Source organism: Hypanus sabinus, chromosome 11, assembly GCF_030144855.1.
Source record: "Hypanus sabinus isolate sHypSab1 chromosome 11, sHypSab1.hap1, whole genome shotgun sequence".
Taxonomy (NCBI): domain Eukaryota; kingdom Metazoa; phylum Chordata; class Chondrichthyes; order Myliobatiformes; family Dasyatidae; genus Hypanus; species Hypanus sabinus.
The window spans coordinates 113,782,805-113,803,552 of NC_082716.1; the positions used below are offsets into that span (position 1 = coordinate 113,782,805).

Genomic DNA, 20,748 nt, shown 5'->3' on the forward strand with positions numbered 1-20,748 from the left:
ATAAGGATGAATTTCTTCTTACAAAGAAATGTAAATCTCTACTCCAGATATAAGTGAACATAGTCATTGAATATATGCAAGGCAGATGCTGAGAGCTTACATCAAAATGGATTAAAGATTTATTTGTCACATGTACATTGAAAGATAGTGAAATACATTGTTAGTGTCAAATCAAATCAGCAAGGATTGCACTGGGCAACCTATGAATGCTTCCAGTTCTGGCACCAACATAGCATGCCCATAACTTACTAACTCCAACCCGTGCATCTTTGGAATGTGGGAGGAAACCAGAGCACCTGGAGGAAAACCATGCAGCCACGGGGAGAACCTACAATCTCCTTACAGACAGCAATGGGAACTGAACCTCGATCGCTGGGGCTCTAATACCTTAATGATAACTGCTACACTACCGTGAAGTCAAGGAGAATGGATAGAAAGCAGCTAAGTGACATTGAGGCCAAAATTAGTTTAGGTTCTATTTTACTAAGTGGCCAACAGGCTCGAAGGCTGGATGATGTGTCCTACTCATGGCTCTCAAGTCCTTAAAAGTTGCATTTCATTGTTACTCACTCCGCATAAAATCAGCTTAAATATCATCATATCAGCTCACATTTATTATTTATTTATAGAACAACACAGATCAGGCCCTTCCAGCCCAAAGAGCAGCTCGCCTGGAAACTCACCTCTATAACCGTAGCCTAATTATCGGACAGCTTGTGACGACCAATTGAACTACTAACCAGTACATCTCTGGACTGTGGGAGGGAACCAGAGTACTCGGAGAAAACCCACAATGTCACGGGGAGAACGTTCAAACTCCTTACAGGCAGCAATGTCAGGAACTGAACCCTGGACGTAACCACTGGGCTAATGTGCCACCCTGATGAAGAACCGTCAGCCCGAATGAACAGAGGGGTGTGTAGTGAATTCTGTGGATCAGAAGTTTATTACCACTGGCACATGTTTTGCAGCAGCAGCACAGTGTAATACATAGTATAATTTATGTAATTATATACATAATACACATACTGTATAATACCACAAGCAAGTCTGCAGATGCTGGAAATCAAAAACAACATACACAAAATGCTGAAGAAACTCAGCAAGTCAGGCAGCACCTATGGAAAAAAAGTAAACAGTTGACATTTCAGGCCAAGACCTTTCTTCTGGACTGAGAAGGAAGTTGGGGGGGGGAAGACACCAAAATAAAAAGGTGGAGGGAGGGGAAGGAGGCTGGCTGGAAGGTGATAGGTGAAGGTCAGGGGGCAGTGGGTATTTGTTCACCAGAAGGAGAAATCGATATTCATGCCATCGATATTCAGGCTACCCAGGTGGAATACAAGATGTAAATATATCAGCTGCATAATATAACAAGACAGTATATTATAATGCATTTTATGTAAAGCACCATAATGCTGCCACAGAACAATAAATTTCACACTATAGGTCAGTGATAATAATCTAATCACAAACAAGAGAAAATCCAGGTGCTGAAAATCCAAGCAACACACACAGAATGCTGGAGGAACTCAGCAGGCCCGGCAGCATCTATGGAAAAGAGTACAGTCGACATTTCCAGCCAAAAACCTTCGGTAGGACTGCAGAAAACTGCCAAACACCTGCTCACTGTCCACCAGAAAAAGCAGGATTTTCCAGTGGCCACCCATTTTAATTTCACACCCCATTATGATATGGCTGTCCATGGCTTCCTGCACTGCCTTGATGAGACCACATGTTGGAAGAACACCACCTCATTCCATCTGGGTAGTCTCCAACCTGATGGCATCAACATTTGATTCTCAAACTTCCAGTAAAGTCCCCACCACCACCAGCCCCATACCATTCCCCATCCCTTTTTCCCTCTCTCACCTTATCTCTTTGCCCACCCATCACCTCCTTCTGGTGCTCCTTCCCCCTTCCCTTTCTTCCATGGCCTTCTGTCCTTTTCTATCAGACTCCTCCTCCTCTAGCCCTGTATCTCTTTCACCATTTAATTCTCAACTCTTGACTTCATTCCTCCCACCCCCCCCTTTCAGGTTTCAACTATCACCTTGTGTCCCCCCTCCCCCAACCTTTTAACTCTACTCCTCAGCTTTTTTCCTCCAGTCCTGCGGCAGGGTCTCAGCCTGAAATATCAACTGTACTCTTTTCCATAGATGCTGCCTGGCCTGCTGAATTCCTCCAGCATTTTGAGTGTGTTGCTTAGTGATAATAAACCTAATTCTGAAAAAAATACTGCAAGCTACATTAAGAACTATACATCTAGAGAGAGGAAAATAATGAGGTAATGTTCATGGATCCTTCAGAAATCTGAATGCAAAGAAGAAGCCAATTTGAAAACATTGAATGTAATTGCAGAATTTCTAAGAGATGAAACATGAAAATACATACATGGAAGATTTCTTAAAATCTGAATCTTCAACAGCTGTCCTTAGTGAATGGTTTAAGATTTGCAGATTTCACTTCATCTGGAAGACTGAAAGACTTTATAATCCCGGACGATTCAATTCAACATAAGCCATGATGCAGAAGGTATCACACTCTAGAATTGTGTGATTTTAAGGGGACAGGGTGGATTATTTTGTTACTGAGTCTACCCTAACAGGAGCAATTCACTCTAGGCCTGTAGTCACTAGGCGTTTAGGATGGGGGGGGGGGGGGGAATCTACGACCAGAGGGCACAGCCTCAGAACAAATGGACAACCCTACAAAACAGATGGGAAAGAATCTCTTTAGCCAGAGGATGGTGAATCGGTGTAATTTGTTGCCACAGACTGCTGAGCAGGCCAGGTCATTAGGTTTAGAATTCACTACACACTCCTCTGTTCATTTGGGCTGACGGTTCTTCATCAGGGTGGCACATTAGCCTAGTGGTTACGTCCAGGGTTCAGTTCCTGACATTGCTGCCTGTAAGGAGTTTGAACGTTCTCCCCTTGACAGTGGGGGTTTTGTCCGAGTGCTCCAGTTCCCTCCCAGTCCAGAGATGTACTGGTTAGTAGTTAAACTGGTCATCGCAAACTGTCCGACAATTAGGCCATGGTTTGGGCTGGAAGGGCCTGATCTGTGTCGTTCTATAAATAAATATAAATGTGAGCTGATACTATGATAGTTAAGCTGATTTTATGCAGAGTGAGTAACAATGAAATGCAACTTTTAAGGACTTGAGAGCCAAGAGTTATTAGTAAGGGCATCAAAGGTTATGAGAAGAAGGCAGAAGGAGTGGTGTTGAGAGAGATAATAAATCAGCATGACAGAATGATGAAACAAACTAGATGGGCTGAATGGCCTAATTTGTTCCTATGTCCATTGATTTTATGGCCTTATTGTCAATGTAATGGAGGGCCAGGAACTCAAAATGAGCTGAGAATCAAACAGAAATTATTTATCAACGTTACGGAATTTTTACCAATATAGCTATGAATGCATACAAGAAAATGAATCTCAGGGTAACATATGGTGACATATACATATTGATAATAAATTAATTTTTAACTTTGAATATTTTCTCCCCCAATTTTTAAACACTTCCTCTGTTGACGACTCAGCCTTGCAGAGGCTGACACTTGCAACAAGGACAGACCACAAGCTAGTAATGTGGGGTGGGATGGGGTAACAGCTGGGCACTCTAACAACCCTCAGCAGGTAACAGAGGTAGAAGCAGTGCACACGATTTCCCTTCACCCTCCCACCCACCCCTCTAGCCCCTACTCACAAAGGGTATTAAGGGCACACTCAGTACAAATCTGGTCCACTTGGTCACTATGGTATCAGAGGGGACCAGAGAACATCAAAAAAAGACAATGCATAGTTATTTTGTGTTCTACCCTCCCTCCCCCTGGATCTTGCACATACTTCTTCTTCTCATCTTCATTAGGCTTCTGCATGCCTCCGTATAGCTCATCGATGTAGATCTGGTATAGGCACTGCTCCTCAGCAACTGGAATGCAAAGGAAAAAGTGAGTGTCAGGAGGCTGGTGGCCACAAAGAAAATAACCCACTGGGCCCAGAGGTGACTTCGCCAGGGTAATCTCTATCACCTCTGGCTCTAACCACCATGCGGCTGAAGGTTATTATCATTATTATTGAGATACAGTGCAGAATAGGCCCTTACGGCTGCGCCACACACCAATTCCCAATTTAACTCTAGCCTAATCACAGGACAACTTATGATGACCAATTAACCTACTAACCTGTGGGAGGAACCCACAAGGTTGCAGAGAGAACGTACAGACTCCTTATAGGCAGCGGTAGGAATTGGACTTCAGTTGCTGGTACTGTGCTGTCCCACTGAAGTGAGAAAGATCGGCCAGGTGACTTCCCTAAACAAGGGAGGCAACTTGAGAGGGGTGTACAAGATGATAACAGGCATACATAAAGTGGACAGCCAGAGATCTCTTCCCCAGGGTGGAAATCGCTATTACATTAGGGCTTCATTTTAAGGTGACTGGAGGGCGGTATAACAGCTGCCAAAGGTTAAGCTTCTTTCTCCCCTACACAGAATGATGAGACGCACTGACAGGGCTGTTGGTAGAGTCAGATACATTAGGGACATTTAAGAAATTCTTAGATAGGCACATGAATGGTGTAAAAATGGAGGGCTATGTAGAAGGGAAGGGTTAGATTGATCTTAAGAGTAGGTTAAAAGTTCAACACAATATTGTGGACCAAAGGGTATCTACTGTGTTCTCTAATCAAATGGCACTTTGGTAGAAGGAATTAAAGCACAGACTACTTTCTAAACAGGAAGAAAATACAAAAAATCGAGTGCAAAAGAATTTTGGAGTCCTTGTGCAGGATTCCCTAAAGGTTCATCTGCAGATAGGATCGGTGGTGAGGAAAGTGAATGCAATATTGCATTCATTTCGAGAAGACTGGAATATTAAAGCAAGGATGTAATGCTGAGTCATTGGTGAAACCTCACTTGGAGTATTGTAAGCAGTTTTGAAAGGATATGCTGACATTGGTCTTTATTTAGGTCTTTATTCTTTGAAGCGTAGAAGGTTGAGGGGGGACCTGATAGAGGTACTTAAATTATGAGGGGGATACATAGAGTTGGTGTGGATAGGCTTTTTCATTGAGAGTAAGGGAGATTCAAACAAGAGGACATGAGTTGAGAGTTAGGGGGCAAAAGTTAGGGGTAACACGAGGGGGAATTTCCTTACTCAGAGAGTGGTAGCTGTGTGGAACGAGCTTCCAGTAGAAGTGGTAGAAGCAGGTTTGATATTGTCATTTAAAGTAAAATTGTATAGGTATTTGGACAGGAAAGGAATAGAGGGTTATGGGCTGAGTGCAGGTCGGTGGGACTAGGTGAGAGTAAGCGTTCGGCATGGATTAGAAGGGCTGAGATGGCCTGTTTCCGTGCTGTAACTGTTATATGGTTATTGGAGAAGGTTCAGAGGAGGTTCACGAGTTTGATTCCAGGAATGAAAGGCTTATCATACGAGCAGTGATTAAAAGCTCTGGGTCTTTACTCGTTGGAATTGAGAAGAATGAAGGGGAACCTCATTGAAATCTACCTTATTTTGAAAGGCCTAGGTAAGAGTGGATGTGAAGACAGTGTTTCTTTTGGTGGGGAGTCTAGGACCAGAGGGCACAGCCAAAGAATAGAAGAACATCCATTTAGAACAGAGGTAAAGAGGAATTTCTTTAGCCAGAGGGTGGTGAATCTGTGGAATTCACTGCCATTGGTGGCTGTGGACACCAAATCATTCGGTGTATTTAAATAGGAAGTTGAAATGCTCTTGATTAGTCAGGGAGTGAAAGGTTATGGCGAGAAGGCAGAAGAATGGGGTTGATAAGGAAGTGGATCAGCCGTAATGAAATAGTTGAGACACTTGATATGCCAAATGGCCCAATTCTTCTCCTATGTCTTATGGTCTAGTTTCTAAAATTAAAAGCCAGGCACTCAAAACAAGAGAGATCACTGTCTTCATAAAACCATTGTAGGCACAATATAGCAGCAGAGTGCTTTTCTCCCAATTTTCATTCTTTGTCTCCTACAAAGTCAGCCAATTGCTGAATTCAGTACACATGAAAAAGTGGAAAAGTTGCAGGAAGGACGATTTACAAAGATAAGGGAGTAAACTACGTGAAACAGGCCAAGTCCTTGTTCGTTCAAATGCAATCAACTCACTGAGCTATTGGAAAAAAAACCTATTAAGAATTCAGCAAAAAAAACTAGTGAGTCAGATGCTTCAACACTTACTGCCTGCAAAATCGTTCTGAACCAAACCTCGGTATCGCTCATAATTACATTTCCGTTCATCGTTGTCATGTTCTGGGGAGCTGGAAACAGGAAAATAAAGGTTGGTCGCATGTTCTAAATAAGGAAATGCAGACTGAAATTCTGGAAGGCATTTGCATCAGTTAGAGTCACAGGAGCCAACAAGACTGTTGACAAGACGAAGTCCTGGAAGGTGGAATTCAGCTGGATTGCTTTCCTTCGGCTGGCCCAGAAACAGTAGGCCGAATGTGCCAAAAATTTCAACACGTGTTTGTTCATCAAACTGTGAAAATTATTTCATTAATAGCTTTATTTGCCTTTACAGCTCTACAAATAAACTCATACAAATAACTGGTTGAACTGCTAGATGCTATTTGCTTTCACACCTTGAATGTGTATAAATGATTACCTTGTTGTATTTGGTGAATAATTTCTATTTAAAGATTAAAAACAAGTGCCTGAAATACCTCCAAGTTCCTCCAGATAAAAGCATCAATTTCTTCAGAAGTTAATTCCTTAAAATACTTAAATGCTGCCAATTTTAGAAATTGTCCTGAAAAGGGTCTTAACCCAAAACATCCACTGTTAATTTCCCTTCATAGATGCTGCCTTACCTGCTGAACCCTCCAACATTTGGTGTGTGTTGCTTGGATATCACCTGGATTCATTATGTTTGCACCTCAAACTCTCAGCCTGAAACGTTGACTATTTCTATCCATACAAGCTGTTTGACCTGTTGAGTTACCCTAGCATTGTATGTGTGTGCTTCTCTGCATCACTGTGTTGTGCACATGGTACTCCTCGATGTGTTGCGTATCTTGTCACTCCACACAAGATAAGGCCTCACCCTGTTGATTAAACAGCATTTTCTGATGAGGTCACTTTTAGTGAGCAGGATGCTTGTGTTTTCCCTAAGGCAGGGGACTCCTCAGCTAATGGTAGGCACAATCCTTTCACTGTGTTGGCTGTTATCATAAAAGACACACTCTTCAATATGCTTCGATGTACGTGGGACAATTAAAGCCAATATTTAATCTTTTAAGGTTACAGGGGAAATTAGTGGGTGAGTGGAATAGCTCTGAACGAACACAGATGGCCTGCAATGGGCTCTGTAAACACAGAGCACTACAGCACAGAAAAAGACCCTTTGGCCCATCTAGTCCATGCTGAACTATTATACTGTCTAGTCCCATCAACCCGTACCTGAACCATAGACCTCCATAACCTTTGCATCTTTACATTTACTCAAATTTTTCTTGAATATTGAAATTAAACCTGTATCCACCACTTCTACTGGCAGTTTGTTCCACACCACCACTCTCTAAGTTCTCCCTCAGGTTACCCTTTAATATTTCACCTTTCAACCTTATCCTACAAACTCTAGTTCTAGTCTCACCCAACTTTCATGGAAAAAGTCTGCTTGCGTTTTCTTTTACCGCCATCTGTACTGCTCATAATTTTGTATACGTCTATCAAATATCCCCTCATTCTCCTATGCTCCAGGGAATAGTCCTAACCTCTTCACCCTTTCCCTATAATTCAGGTCTTCAAGGCCCAGCAACATCCTTGTAAATTTTCTCTGTGTTCTTTCAATCTGACTGATATCTTTCTTGTAGATCTTGCAAGCAGATTGGCACAATACTCCAAATCTGGCCTCACTAACACTTTATACAACTTCAATATAACATCCAACTCCTCTTCGTAATACAAAGGCCCATGTGCCAAAAACTTCTTTATGACCCTATCTATCAATGACAGTACTTTCAAGGGATATACAAATCCCTCCATCACACACTCTTCTCGTGCTACTCTTAAAGTCAGTCTCTTAGAACTGTTCCATCACAATGAGAAGCCCTCTTCCCCAAGCTACTGAACTCCACTTCAACGAAGTGTCATCAGCCAAGACAACAGAGTCACTGCAAACAGCTCCCTTTCAGCATGTAGACTGTTCTCCATCACACACTTTCCGGCTGGAGTAACAAGACAGCAAGCAAAAGTAGCAGCATCTGGCTCAACATCTCCCGACCCTCCACCCTCTGATAATAATGTTGCAGCTCTTCTAAAGAAACTAAATCAGCTCAGCTTCATTCACTTTTGAGTCCTATCCAGCCACTGTGTTTGTGTAACTAACCACTGCGGAGGGATCGTGAATGTGCACTACTCCACATTAGTAGAGATGGTCAGCAGCGTTAAATTCCTGGGATGGCACCAGTGAACAATGCTAACATGATCAACATCTTCAAGATGGTCCGTGAAACTGCTTCTTTCACTTTTTCTTTCAAATGTGGTTCTGGGACTGTTGGAGCCTGTGATCTACAGTTTGGTGGTGTTTCTTTCGGGGCCAATTGAATGATCTAGCACTTTGCTGTCTCCAAGAGGGTGCTAGGAGACGAGCAGCCTTCTAAAGGCAGAGAAACTTGCAGGTGGGGCACGAACACATCTTGCTGATTAATGCGGCAAGGAAGATTGAAAACATCAGGGTGACTGCAGAAGGCGAGCAAGTGTTCAGTGCCATCTACTAGCCTCTTGCTCACTGCTGCCAGAGAAGGTGTTTGCTTATGATGGTCACTCTTTTCTCTCTCACTTGCTGTTCCTGAAGGAAAGTCTCCCTCTCTCTCTCCCAACCCCCCAATGCTGTCAGAGGATGGCGCTGGAGCAAGGTTTTATCAACGAGGTTTGTGGCTTGGACTGTAATTCACATTATGACGTGTTTTCTGGTTGCTCCTTTTTCTGGTGCTGTTTTTGGGTGATTTCGAATCGGGGCAGCCTGCAGATATTGAACACTGAGCTGAACAGAATACGGATTCTTTTGTTTTTGCGTTTTATAGTCTGCGTTTTTGCCTGACTAGTTGCATCACGTTCGCAATGGCAATTCAAAAGCGCAAGAACGTAAGAAGTTGCAGAGGGAAGCAGGAGCGCCACAGGCACATCCCTCCCTATCATGGGTAGTATCTCAGGAGACAATGCCTCAAGAAGGCAACATCTATCATCAAAAATCCCCACTGTTCTGTCCATGCCACCTTTTCGCAGATACCATCAGGCAGGAGGTATAGAAGCTTGAAGTTCCACACCAACAGGTTCAAGAGCTTTCCTTCAATAACACAATTCTTGAACCAGCTAGCACAACTCCAATCACAACAAAACGGATTCTGCAGATGCTGGAAAACTTGAGCAACATACAGAAAATGTTGGAGGAACTCACCAGGTCAGGCAGAGTCTCTGGAAGTGCAAAAGAGTCACAGTTTTGGATCAAGACCCTTCATCAGAACTGGACTCAAATCACAAAAAATTAGCAAAATGCTATGAACAGCTAGATCACTAAAACTGACTATACTTTTTCAAAATTCTAATTGTGTTATTTTTGTAAAAAACATGTTCAATTTATGTTTTTCATGTGAATGCTGTTTATATAATACTATGCATTTGTAATACTGCTGCAAAGATGGCCTTTTCACTGTAACTGTGCATAGATGTACTTGTGCAGATGACAATATAGGGGTAAGGAGGGTATAGGCGCAGTACAGGTCGATGGGGGTAGGCAATTTAAATAGCTCAGATGGGCCAAAAGGCCTGTTTTTGTAATGTACTTTTAATCCTACCTTGGAGTTCATGGTCTGTAGCCTTTCTATTTTTCTGTATTTCCTAATATAACAGAAGGAAGCCATCCTAACTCAACTCCCTCTTAAATTTTACGTTGCCCACACTTCAGAATCAGAATCAGATTTATCATCACCTGCATGTGACATGAAATTTGTTAACTTAGTAGCAGCAGCTTAATGCAATACATAATATAGAAGGAAAAAATACTACACAAATCTTATTCAGTATACTTTAAACAGTATACGTAAATTAAATGGGTTAAAAATAGTGCAAAAAAACAGGGACGCTATATATTTAAAAAGTGAGGTAGTGTCCAAGGGTTCAATGTCCATTTAGGAATCAGCTGGCAGAGGGGAAGAAGCTTTTCCTGAATCGCTGAGTGTGTGCCTTTAGGCTTCTGTATCTCCTACCTGATGGTAACAGTGAGGAAAGGGCATGCTCTGGGTGCTGGAGGTACTGACCTCTACCTGGCCAAGGCACAGCGACAACTCGCTGATACCTCCTCTTATTTACCCCTCGATCATGACCCCACTAAGAAGCACCAGGCCACTTTCTCCCACACCATCACCAACCTTATCAGCTCTGGGGATCTCCCATTCACTGCCACCAACTTCATAATTCCCACACTCTGCACTTCGCGTTTCTACCTCCTACCCAAGATCCACAAACCTGCCTGTCCAGGTAGACCCATTGTCTCAGCTTGCTCCTGCCACACCAAACTCAGTTCTGCATACCTTGACACTGTTTTATCCCCCCCTTGTTCAATCTCTTCCCACTTATGTTCGTGACACTTCTCATGCTTTGAATTTTTTCAATGATTTTAAGTTCCCTGGTCCCCACTGCCTTATTTTCACCATGGACGTCCAGTCCCTATATACCTCCATCCCCCACCAGGAAGGTCTCAAAGCTCTCTGCTTCTTTTTGGATTCCAGACCTAACCAATTCCCCTCTACCACCACTCTCCTCCATCTAACGGAAGTAGTTCTTACTCTCAATAATTTCTCTTTTGGCTCCTCCCACTTTCTCCAAACCAAAGGTGTAGTCATGGGCACACGCATGGGTCCCAGCTATATCTGCCTTTTTGTTGGCTTTGTGGAACAGTCCATGTTCCAAGCCTATATGGGTATTCGTCCCCCTCTCTTCCTTCGCCACATCAATGACTGCATTGGCGCTGCCTCCTGCACACATGCTGAGCTCATTCATTTCATTAACTTTGCCTCCAACTTTCACCCTGCCCTCTAATTTACCTGGTCCATTTCCGACACCTCCCTCCCCATTCTTGATCTTTCAGTCTGTCTCTGGAGACAGCTTATCTACTGATATCTACTATAAGCCCACTGACTCTCACAGCTATCTGGACTATTCCTCTTCCCACCCTGTCTCTTGCAAAAATGCCATCTCCTTTTCACAATTCCTCCGTCTCTGCCGCATCTGCTCTCAGGATGAGGCATTTCATTCCAGGATGAAGGAGATGTCTTCCTTTTTTAAACAAAGGGCCATAATCAACTCTGCTCTCAAACACATCCCTCCCATTTCCCGCACGTCTGCCCTCACCCCATCCGCCCGCTACCCCACTCGGGACAGTGTTCCCCTTGTGCTCACCTACCACCCCACCAGCCTCTAGGCCCAACGTATAATTCTCCGTAACTTCCGTCACCTCCAACTGGATCCCACTACCAAGCACATCTTTCCCTCCCCCCCACTTCTGCTTTCCGCAGGGATCGCTCCCTACGCGACTCCCTTGTCCACTTGATCCCCCCATCCCTTCCCACCGATCTCCCTCTTGGCACTTATCCTAGTAAGCGGAACAAGTGCTAACCTCCCCTTACACTTCCTCCCTCACCACCATTCAGGGCCCCAGACAGTCCTTCCAGGTGAAGTGACACTTCATCTGCGAGTCGGCTGGTGTGGTATACTACATCCACTGCTCCCGGTGCAGCCTTTTATATATTGGTGAGACCTGACACAGACTGGGAGACCATTTCACTGAACACCTACGCTCGCTCTGCCAGAGAAAGCAGGATCTCCCAGTGGCCACACATTTTAATTCCACATCCCATTCCTATTCTGATATGTCTATCCATGACCTCCTCTACTGTCAAGATGAAGCCACATCCAGGTTGGAGGAACAACACCTTATATACCATCTGGGTAGCCTTCAACCTGATGGCATGAACATTGACTTCTCTAGCTTCCGTTAATGCCCCTCCTCCCTTTCTTACCCCATCCCTGATTTATTTATCCCCCCCCCCCACTTTTTGTTCTCTCCCTGCCCATCACTCTGCCTGTTCTCCATCTCCCTCTGGTGCTCCCCTCCCCCTTTCTTTCTCCCTAGGCCTCCCGTCCCATGATCCTTTCCGTTCTCCAGCTCTGTATCCCTTTTGCCAATCACCTTTCCAACTCTCAGCTTCACTTCAGCCTCTCCGGTCTTCTCCTATCATTTCGCATTTCCCCCTCCCCCTCTCAAATCTCTTACTATCTTTTCTTTCGGTTACTCCTGACGAAGGGTCTCAGCCCGAAACATCGACAGTGCTTCTTCCTATAGATGCTGCCTGGCCTGCTGTGTTCCACCAGCATTTTATGTGTGTTGCTTAATAATGAACACTGCCTTTCTGTGACTCCGCTCCTTGAAGATGCCCTGGGTACTTTGTAGGCTAGTACCCAAGAGAAAGCTGACTAAATTTACAACCCTCTGCAGCTTCTTTCAGTCCTGTGCAGTAGCCCCTCCATACCAGACAGTGATGCAGCCTGTCAGAATGCTCTCCATGGTACATCTATAGAAGTTTTTGAGTGTATTTGTTGACATACCAAATCTCTTCAAACTCCTAATAAAATATAGCAGCTGTCTTGCCTTCTTTGTAACTACATCAAAGTGTTGGGACCAGGTTAGATCCTCAGAGATCTTGACACCAAGAACTTGAAACTGCTTACGCAGCTGTGGACATTCAGCACATCTACAAGGAGCACTGCTGCAAGAAAGCAGCATCCATCATTATGGGCCTCCCCATCATCAAATCCATGTTCTCCTCTCGCTACTACCATCACGCAGGAGATATGTGAGCCTCAGGTCCCACACCACCAGGTTCAGGAACAGTTATTACTCCACAACCATCAGGCTTCTGAACCAGTGTGGATAACTTCACTCACCACAATGAGCCTCAGGTCCCACACCACCAGGTTCAGGAACAGTTATTACCCCACAACCATCAGGCTCCTGAACCAGTGTGGATAACTTCACTCACCACAATGAGCCTCAGGTCCCACACCACCAGGTTCAGGAACAGTTATTACCCCACAACCATCAGGCTCCTGAACCAGTGTGGATAACTTCACTCACCACAATGACCCTCAGGTCCCACACCACCAGATTCAGGAACAGTTATTACCCCACAACCATCAGGCTCCTGAACCAGTGTGGATAACTTCACTCACCACAATGAGCCTCAGGTCCCACGCCACCAGGTTCAGGAACTGTTATTACCCCTCAACCATCAGGGTCCTGAACCAGTGTGGATAACTTCACACAACACTGAACTGATTCCACAACCTAGAGAATCACTTTTAAGGACTCAACAACTCACGTCCTTAATATTATTGATTTATTTGTTTGTTTTTATTTGCCCAGTTTGTCTTATTTGCACATTGGCTGTTTGGTTGTATATGGCGATGTATATGTACTTTGATCATGCGAAGGGTGATTGATAAGCTCATGGCCTAAAGAAGGAGTCAATTTTAGAAAACACAGCACATTTATTTTTCCTACATTTACACACTTAGTCCAGCGGTCGTGGAGCATACAGATCCCTTCTTTGTAGAAGTCTGTGTCTTGGACCTCCAGAAGTGGTCCACAGCAGTTTGATAAAGCAGTTAACAAACTATTATAAAGCAGTTGAACTGTTATAAAGTAGTTGAACTGCATGTGCATGTAACGAGAGTTGTATAACTGATCTTCTACCTTAGGCCACAAACTTATTAATCACCCCAGCTGTGGACCACCTGGAGGCCCAAGACGCTCTTGTTACATGCATGTGAAGTTCAACTCTTTGAGTGATAATGCAGAAAGTTTGAAGTTAATAACTCATCTTCTTCTACCTTAAACCACAAACTTATCAATCACCCCTGCTGTGGACCATTTCTACAAAGGAGGAATCCGTATCCTCCACAACCGCTGGACTAAGTGTGTACATGTAGGAGGAGACTATGTTGAAAAATAAATGTGCTAGGTTTTCTAAAACTGACTCCTTCTACCTTAGGCCATGAACTTATCAATCACCCCTCGTAAATTTAGCATAAGATATAGGAGCAGAATTAGGTCAGTTAGCCCATTGAGTCTGCTCTGCCATTTCATCATGGCTGATCCATTTTCTATCTTAGCCCCAATCACTTTCCTTCCTCCTGTATCCTTTCATGTCCTGACCAATCAAAAATCTATCAACCTCTGCCTTAAATAAGTATAAAGACTTGGCTTCCACAACCACCTGTGCCAACAATTTCCACAGATTCACCACTCTCCAGCAAAAGAAGTTCCTCCTCATCTCCATTTTAAAAGGGCAGCCTGCTATTCTCAGTCTGTGTCTTCTGGTCTTACTCTCCAACTACAGGAAACATCCATTATCTAAATTACTAATATATAATGTAAAAAAAATTGATCCCAACACAGACCCCTATGGAACACCACTAGTCACTGGCAGCCAACCAGAAAAGGCTCTGGTTCAGGTGATTTATCAGGTGATCTTTCAGTTTCCCAAGAACCTTCTCTCTAGTAATAGTAACGCCATACACTTCATGACCCATGACACCTGGAACTTCCACCATACTGCTAGTGTCTTTCACTGTGAAGAATGATGCAAAATACTTATTCAATTTGTCTGTCATTTCCTTGCCTCCGATTACTACCTCTCCAGCATCATTTACCAGCAGTCCAATATCCACTCTCGCCTCTCTTTTACGCTTTATGTATCTGAAGAAACTTTTGGTATCCTCTATAATATTACTGGCTAGCATACTTTCATATTCCATCTTTACCTTCTTAATGATGTTTTTAGTTGCCTTCTGTTGGTATTTAAAAACTTCCCAATCCTCTAACTTTCCACTGAAGTTTGCTCTATTATATGTCCTCTCTATGGCATTTATGTCGATTTTAACTTCCCTTGCTAGCCATGGTTGTTTCATCTTGCCCTTAAATACTTTTTCCTTTAGGATGTGCCTTCTGAATTGCTTTCAGTAATTCTGGCCATTGCTGCTCTGCCATCATCCCTGCCAGTGTTCTTTTCCAATCAATTCTGGCCAACTCCTCTTTCAGGCCTCTATAATTCCATTTACTACACCGATACATCTGACTTTAGGTTCTCCTTCTCAAATTCTGAACTTCAGACCTTGACTTGGGAGAACACCCCCACCCCACCATCAGTCACTATCCATTGTTATCGGTTACAGAGGACTTGTTGTAGGGTTTAGAGGCTTACGTGCCTCTATGATCCAGAGAGCTATGTTGGCTGGAGTCAGGGCTTTATGCTTTGGGTCACGCATGCCAAACAGGTCAAAAGGTAGAGGTCAAACAGAGAGTGATCCACTAGTCCTTCAGGTTCGGGGGTTCAGCTGACGGCTAACAATCCTGACTGGTAAAATAAAGCCGTTACGGAAGCAGTAATGAAGAATCCTTCTACATCAGAGTGCGATGGTATTGCTGAGTTTCCACAGGGGACTTGTATGACTGAGAGTAGTGAAAACTGAGAGGAAGCTATTGGCATGATGAAGGAAGCGAACACCACTAAAGAGGGAGGACCTTCACTGCTGCCCTAAACACCAGCAGCATAACAGGCAATAGGAATAGAGGATGATCTACAACTCCCACCCTGTCATCAGCCACAACCCATTGCTATCATTTATGGAGAATACTCACAGAGCACTTAGGAAAGGTGGAGTATACTCGGGAATATAATCCAGATGTGCACGGACATCGAATCGATCGATCATGTTGTTTGTGTCGCCTTGCCACGGCATCCTAGGAAAATGAAGTAAGCCAATATTCAGTGAGGTTGAAAGCCAAAAGGGAATCAGTCAGTGATGGGCTAAATCACCAAGGGTAACCTGCAGGCTAGCAGAGCGAAGGAGTGCCTTACAGCTCCTGGACAGCCTCCATCCACTGTTAATCCCACCAAAAACAAAGAAACAGCAATGTACTTCCAACACTGCATAACTTGATAATGGTAATGTTGATAAGGAAATTATAGAATTGCTAGCGGCGGTCAATATTGCCCATGTCATATGATACAGAGAACAATACAGCACAGTACAGGCCATTCGGCCCACAATGTTGTCGACCCTTAAACCCTGCCTCCCACATAACCCTCCACCTTAAATTCCTCCATATACCTGTCTAGCAGTCTCTTAAATTTCACTGGTGTATCTGCCTCCACCACTGAGGCAGTGCATTCCACACACCAACCACTCTCTGAGTAAAAAACCTTCCTCTAATATCCCCCTTGAACTTCCCACCCCTTACCTTAAAGCCATGTCCTCTTGTATTGAGCAGTGGTGCCCTGGGGAAGAGGCGCTGGCTGTCCACTCTATCTATTACTCTTAATATCTTGTATACCTCTATCATGTATCCTCTCATCCTACTTCTCTCCAGAGAGTAAAGCCCTAGCTCCCTTAATCTCTGATCACAATGCATACTCTCTAATCCAGGCAGCATCCTGGTAAATCTCCTCTGTACCCTTTCCAATGCTTCCACGTCCTTCCTATAGTGAGGTGACCAGAACTGGACACAGTACTCCAAGTGTGGTCTAACCAGAGTTTTATAGAACTGCATCATTACCCCACAACTCTTAAACTCTATCCCTCGACTTATGAAAGCTAACACTCCATAAGCTTTCTTAACTACACTATCTACCTGTGAGGCAACTTTCAGGGATCTGTGGACATGTACCCCCAGATCCCTCTGCTCCACCACACTCCCAAGTATCCTGCCATTTACTTTGTACTCTGCCTTGGAGTTTGTCCTTCCAAAGTGTACCACCTCACGCTTCTCCAGGTTGAACTCCATCTGCCACTTCTCAGCCCACTTCTGCATCCTATCAATGTCTTTCTGCAATCTTCGACAATCCTCTACACTATCAACACCACCACCAAACTTTGTGTCATCTGCAAACTTACCAACCCACCCTTCTACCCCCACATCCAGGTCATTAATAAAAATCACAGAAAGTTGAGGTCCCAGAACCAATCCTTGTGGGACACCAGGAGTCACAACCCTCCAATCTGAATGTACTCCCTCCACCACGACCCTCTGCTTTCTGCAGGCAAGCCAATTCTGAATCCACCTGGCCAAACTTCCCTGGATCCCATACCTTCTGATTTTCTGAATAAGCCTACTGTGTGGTACCTTGTCAAATGCCTTACTAAAATTCATGTAGATCACATCCACTACACTACCCTCATCTATATGCCTGGTCACCTCCTCAAAGAACTCTAACAGACTTGTTAGACACGATCTGCCCTTCACAAAGCGATGCTGACTGTCCCTGATCAGACCATGATTCTCTAAATGCCCATAGATTCTATCTCTAAGAATCTTTTCCAACAGCTTTCCCATCACAGACGTAAGGCTCACTGGTCTATAGTTACCAGGACTATCCCTACTACCTTTTTTGAACAAGGGGACAACATTCACCTCCCTCCAATCCTCCAGTACCATTCTCGTGGACAACAAGGACATAAAGATCCTAGCCAGAGGCTCAACAATCTCTTCCCTCGCCTCCTGGAGCAGCCTGGAGAATATTCTGTCAGGCCCCGGGGACTTATCCATCTTAATGTATTTTAACAACTCCAACACCTCTTTTCCCTTAATATCAACATGCTCCAGAACATCAATCTCACTCTTATTGTCCTCACCGTCATCAAGTTCCCTCTCATTGGTGAATACCGAAGAGAAGTATTCATTGAAGACCTTGCTCACTTCTACAGCCTCCAGGCACATCTTCCCACCTTTATCTCTAATTGGTCCTACCTTCACTCCTGTCAACCTTTTGTTCTTCACATAATTGAAGAATGCCTTGGGGTTTTCCTTTACCCTACTCACCAAGGCCTTCTCTTGCCCCCTTCTTGCTCTTCTCAGCCCCTTCTTAAGCTCCTTTCGTGCTACCCTATATTCCTCAATAGACTCATCTGATCCTTGCTTCCTAAACCTCACGTATGCTGCTATGCTGCCTTCTTCCATCTGATTAGATTCTCCACCTCACTTGTCACCCATGGTTCCTAAAACCTACCATTCTTTACCTTCCTCACCGGGACAAATTTATCCCGAACATCCTGCAAGAGATCCCTAAAGATCGACCAAATGTTCATATGTTCAATTTCCCTGCAAAAACATCATCCCAATTCATACCCGCAAGTTCTATCCTTATAGCCTCATAATTTGCCCTTCCCCAATTAAAATTTTCCTGTCCTCTCTGATTCTATCCTTTTCCATGATAATGCTAAAGGCCAGGGAGCGATGATCACTGTCCCCCAGATGCTCACCCACTGAGTTCTGTGACCTGACCCAGTTCGTTACCTAATACTAGATCTAGTATCTCATCATTCCCCCTAGTTGGCCTGTCAAGATACTGTGAAAGGAATCCTTCCTGGACGCACTTAACAAACTCTGCCCCATCTAAACCATTGGAACTAATCAGGTGCCAATCAATATTAGGGAAGTTAAAGTCACCCATGATAACAACCCTGTTTTTTTTGCACCTTTCCATAATCTGCCTCCCAATCTGCTCCTTGGTATCTCTGCTGCTACCAGAGGGCCTATAGAATACTCCCAATAGAGTAACTGCTCCCTTCCTATTCCTTCCACCCATACTGACTCAAAAGAGGATCCTGCTACATTACCCACCCTTTCTGTAGCTGTAATAGTATCCCTGACCACCTCTCCTCCCCTTCCCCCCCTCTCTATCCCTTTTAAAGCACTGAAATCCAGGAATATTGAGAATCCATTCCTGCCCTAGTGCCAGCCAAGTCTCCGTAATGGCCACTACATCATAATTCCATGTATGTATCCAAGCTCTCAGTTCATCACCTTTGTTCCTGATGCTTCTTGCATTGAAGTACACGCGTTTTAGCCCTTCTACCTTACTACCTTTACACCCTTTATTCTGTTTCCCTTTCCTCAAAGCCTCTTTATATGCTAGATCTGGCTTTACTCCATACACTATACTTGCAGTTCTCGCATGACCTTTATCCTCCTCCACCTCACTATCTGCTCTAACACTTCGGTTCCCCTATCCCTGCAAATCTAGTTTAAAACCCCCGGGGCAGCACTAGCAAACTTTCCCGCAAGGATGTTAGTCCCCCTCCAGTTCAGGTGCAACCCATCCCGTCGGAACAGGTCCCACCTTCCCTGGAGCGAGGCCCAATTGTCCAGAAACATGAAGCCCTTCCTCCTGAACCAACTCCTTAGCCACGTATTTAGCTGCATTATCTTCCTATTTCTAGCCTCACTAGCACGTGGCACGGGTAGCAATCCTGAGATTGCAACCCTGGAGGTCCAGTCCTTCAATTTTGCACCTAACTCCCTAAATTCTCTTCGCAGGACCTCCTCCTTCTTCCTATCCCCATCATTGGTCCCTACATGGACCACGACATCTGGCTGCTCCCCCTCCCTCTTGAGAATACTGAGAACTCGATCCTAGATATCGCGGACCCTCTCACTAAGGAGGCCACAGACCATCCGGGATTCTCGATCTCTTCCACAGAACCTCCTATCTGTTCCCCTAACTATCAAACCCCTATCACTACTGCTCTCCTCTTTTCCCTCCTTCCCTACTGAACTGAGGGTCCAGTCTCGGTGCCAGAGACGCAACCACTGCAACTTGTCCCTGGTAGGTCGTCCCCACCAACAGTATACAAAACGGTATACTTATTGTTGATGGAAACGGCCACAGGTGTGCTCTGCTCTTTCTGTCTACTCCCCTTCCCTTTCCTGACAGTCACCCAGCTACCTGTCTCCTGATGCTCCTATCTCCCTGTAACTCCTGTCTATTTCTGCCTCTGCCTCCCGAATGATCCGAAGTTCATCCAGCTCCCACGCCAACTCCCTAACACGGTTTGTCAGGAGCTGCAGCTGGATGCACCTTTTGCAGGTGTAGTCATCAGGGACAATTTTGCTCGCCCTGACTTCCCACATACTGCAAACGGAGCACTCAACTGCCCTAACTGCTGCCTCCATTACCTACTCCTAAGCTAATTAGATTAATTAAAGGAGCTTACCTAGCCTTACCTGACTGGGAGCAAGCTCGTCCTCAGCCTCTCGAGCCAAGCCTTCCTACTCTGTCTCCCACTACTCCATTGCCCGTTCCTACAACACCTGCTCCATTAATCTGCTCGCTTTTTAAATTCTCCCGCTGCCTCACCGGCTGACTTTCACGCGCTTGCGCAGTTGTGCCCCATTCAAACTGCCGAAGAAATGATCACCTCTTCTCAATCTACTCATTTTTTAAACTCTCCCGCTGCCTCACGGGCTGACTTTTACGCGCTTGCGCAGTCGTGCCCCGTTCAAACTGCCGAAGGAAAAAAAGGCACACAATATTCTAATGAGCTAGAACAATAAGACTATAACGTATAGGTGCAGAATTAGGCCACTTGGACCAATGAACCATTTTGACATGGCTGATCCATTTTCCCTCTCAGCACCAATCTCCTGCCTTCTCCCCATGCCCTGACTAATCAACAGTCTATCAACCTTTACCTTAAATATACCCAGTAACTTGGCCTCCACAGCCACCTGAGGCAACAAAATTCCACAGATTCACCACTCTCTGGCTAAAGAAATTACTCCTCATCTCCATTCTAAAAGGATGCCCTGCTATTCAGGTGTGTCTTCCGGTCTTAGACTCTCCCACCCTAAGAAACATATTCTCCACATCCACTCTATCGAA

At 44.5% G+C, this 20,748-nt stretch overlaps 1 protein-coding gene across 5 annotated transcripts in view; it reads right to left on the minus strand.

Annotated features, from left to right (window-relative positions):
* The window catches only part of clasrp (CLK4-associating serine/arginine rich protein), a 116,021-nt gene that overhangs the window by 87,804 nt on the left and 7,469 nt on the right, over nucleotides 1–20,748 (minus strand). For all 5 annotated transcript variants that reach the window (XR_009514878.1, XR_009514877.1, XR_009514879.1 and 2 more), the window contains 3 exons: nucleotides 15,726–15,827; nucleotides 6,206–6,285; nucleotides 3,853–3,937 (listed from right to left, as the gene is read on the minus strand). Coding sequence is in view for 2 of the 5 variants with exons in the window: in XM_059985179.1 (XP_059841162.1) it covers nucleotides 3,853–3,937; nucleotides 6,206–6,285; nucleotides 15,726–15,827 (267 nt within the window). In the remaining 3 variants the exon portion in view is untranslated. The remainder of the gene's footprint in view (nucleotides 1–3,852; nucleotides 3,938–6,205; nucleotides 6,286–15,725; nucleotides 15,828–20,748) is intronic.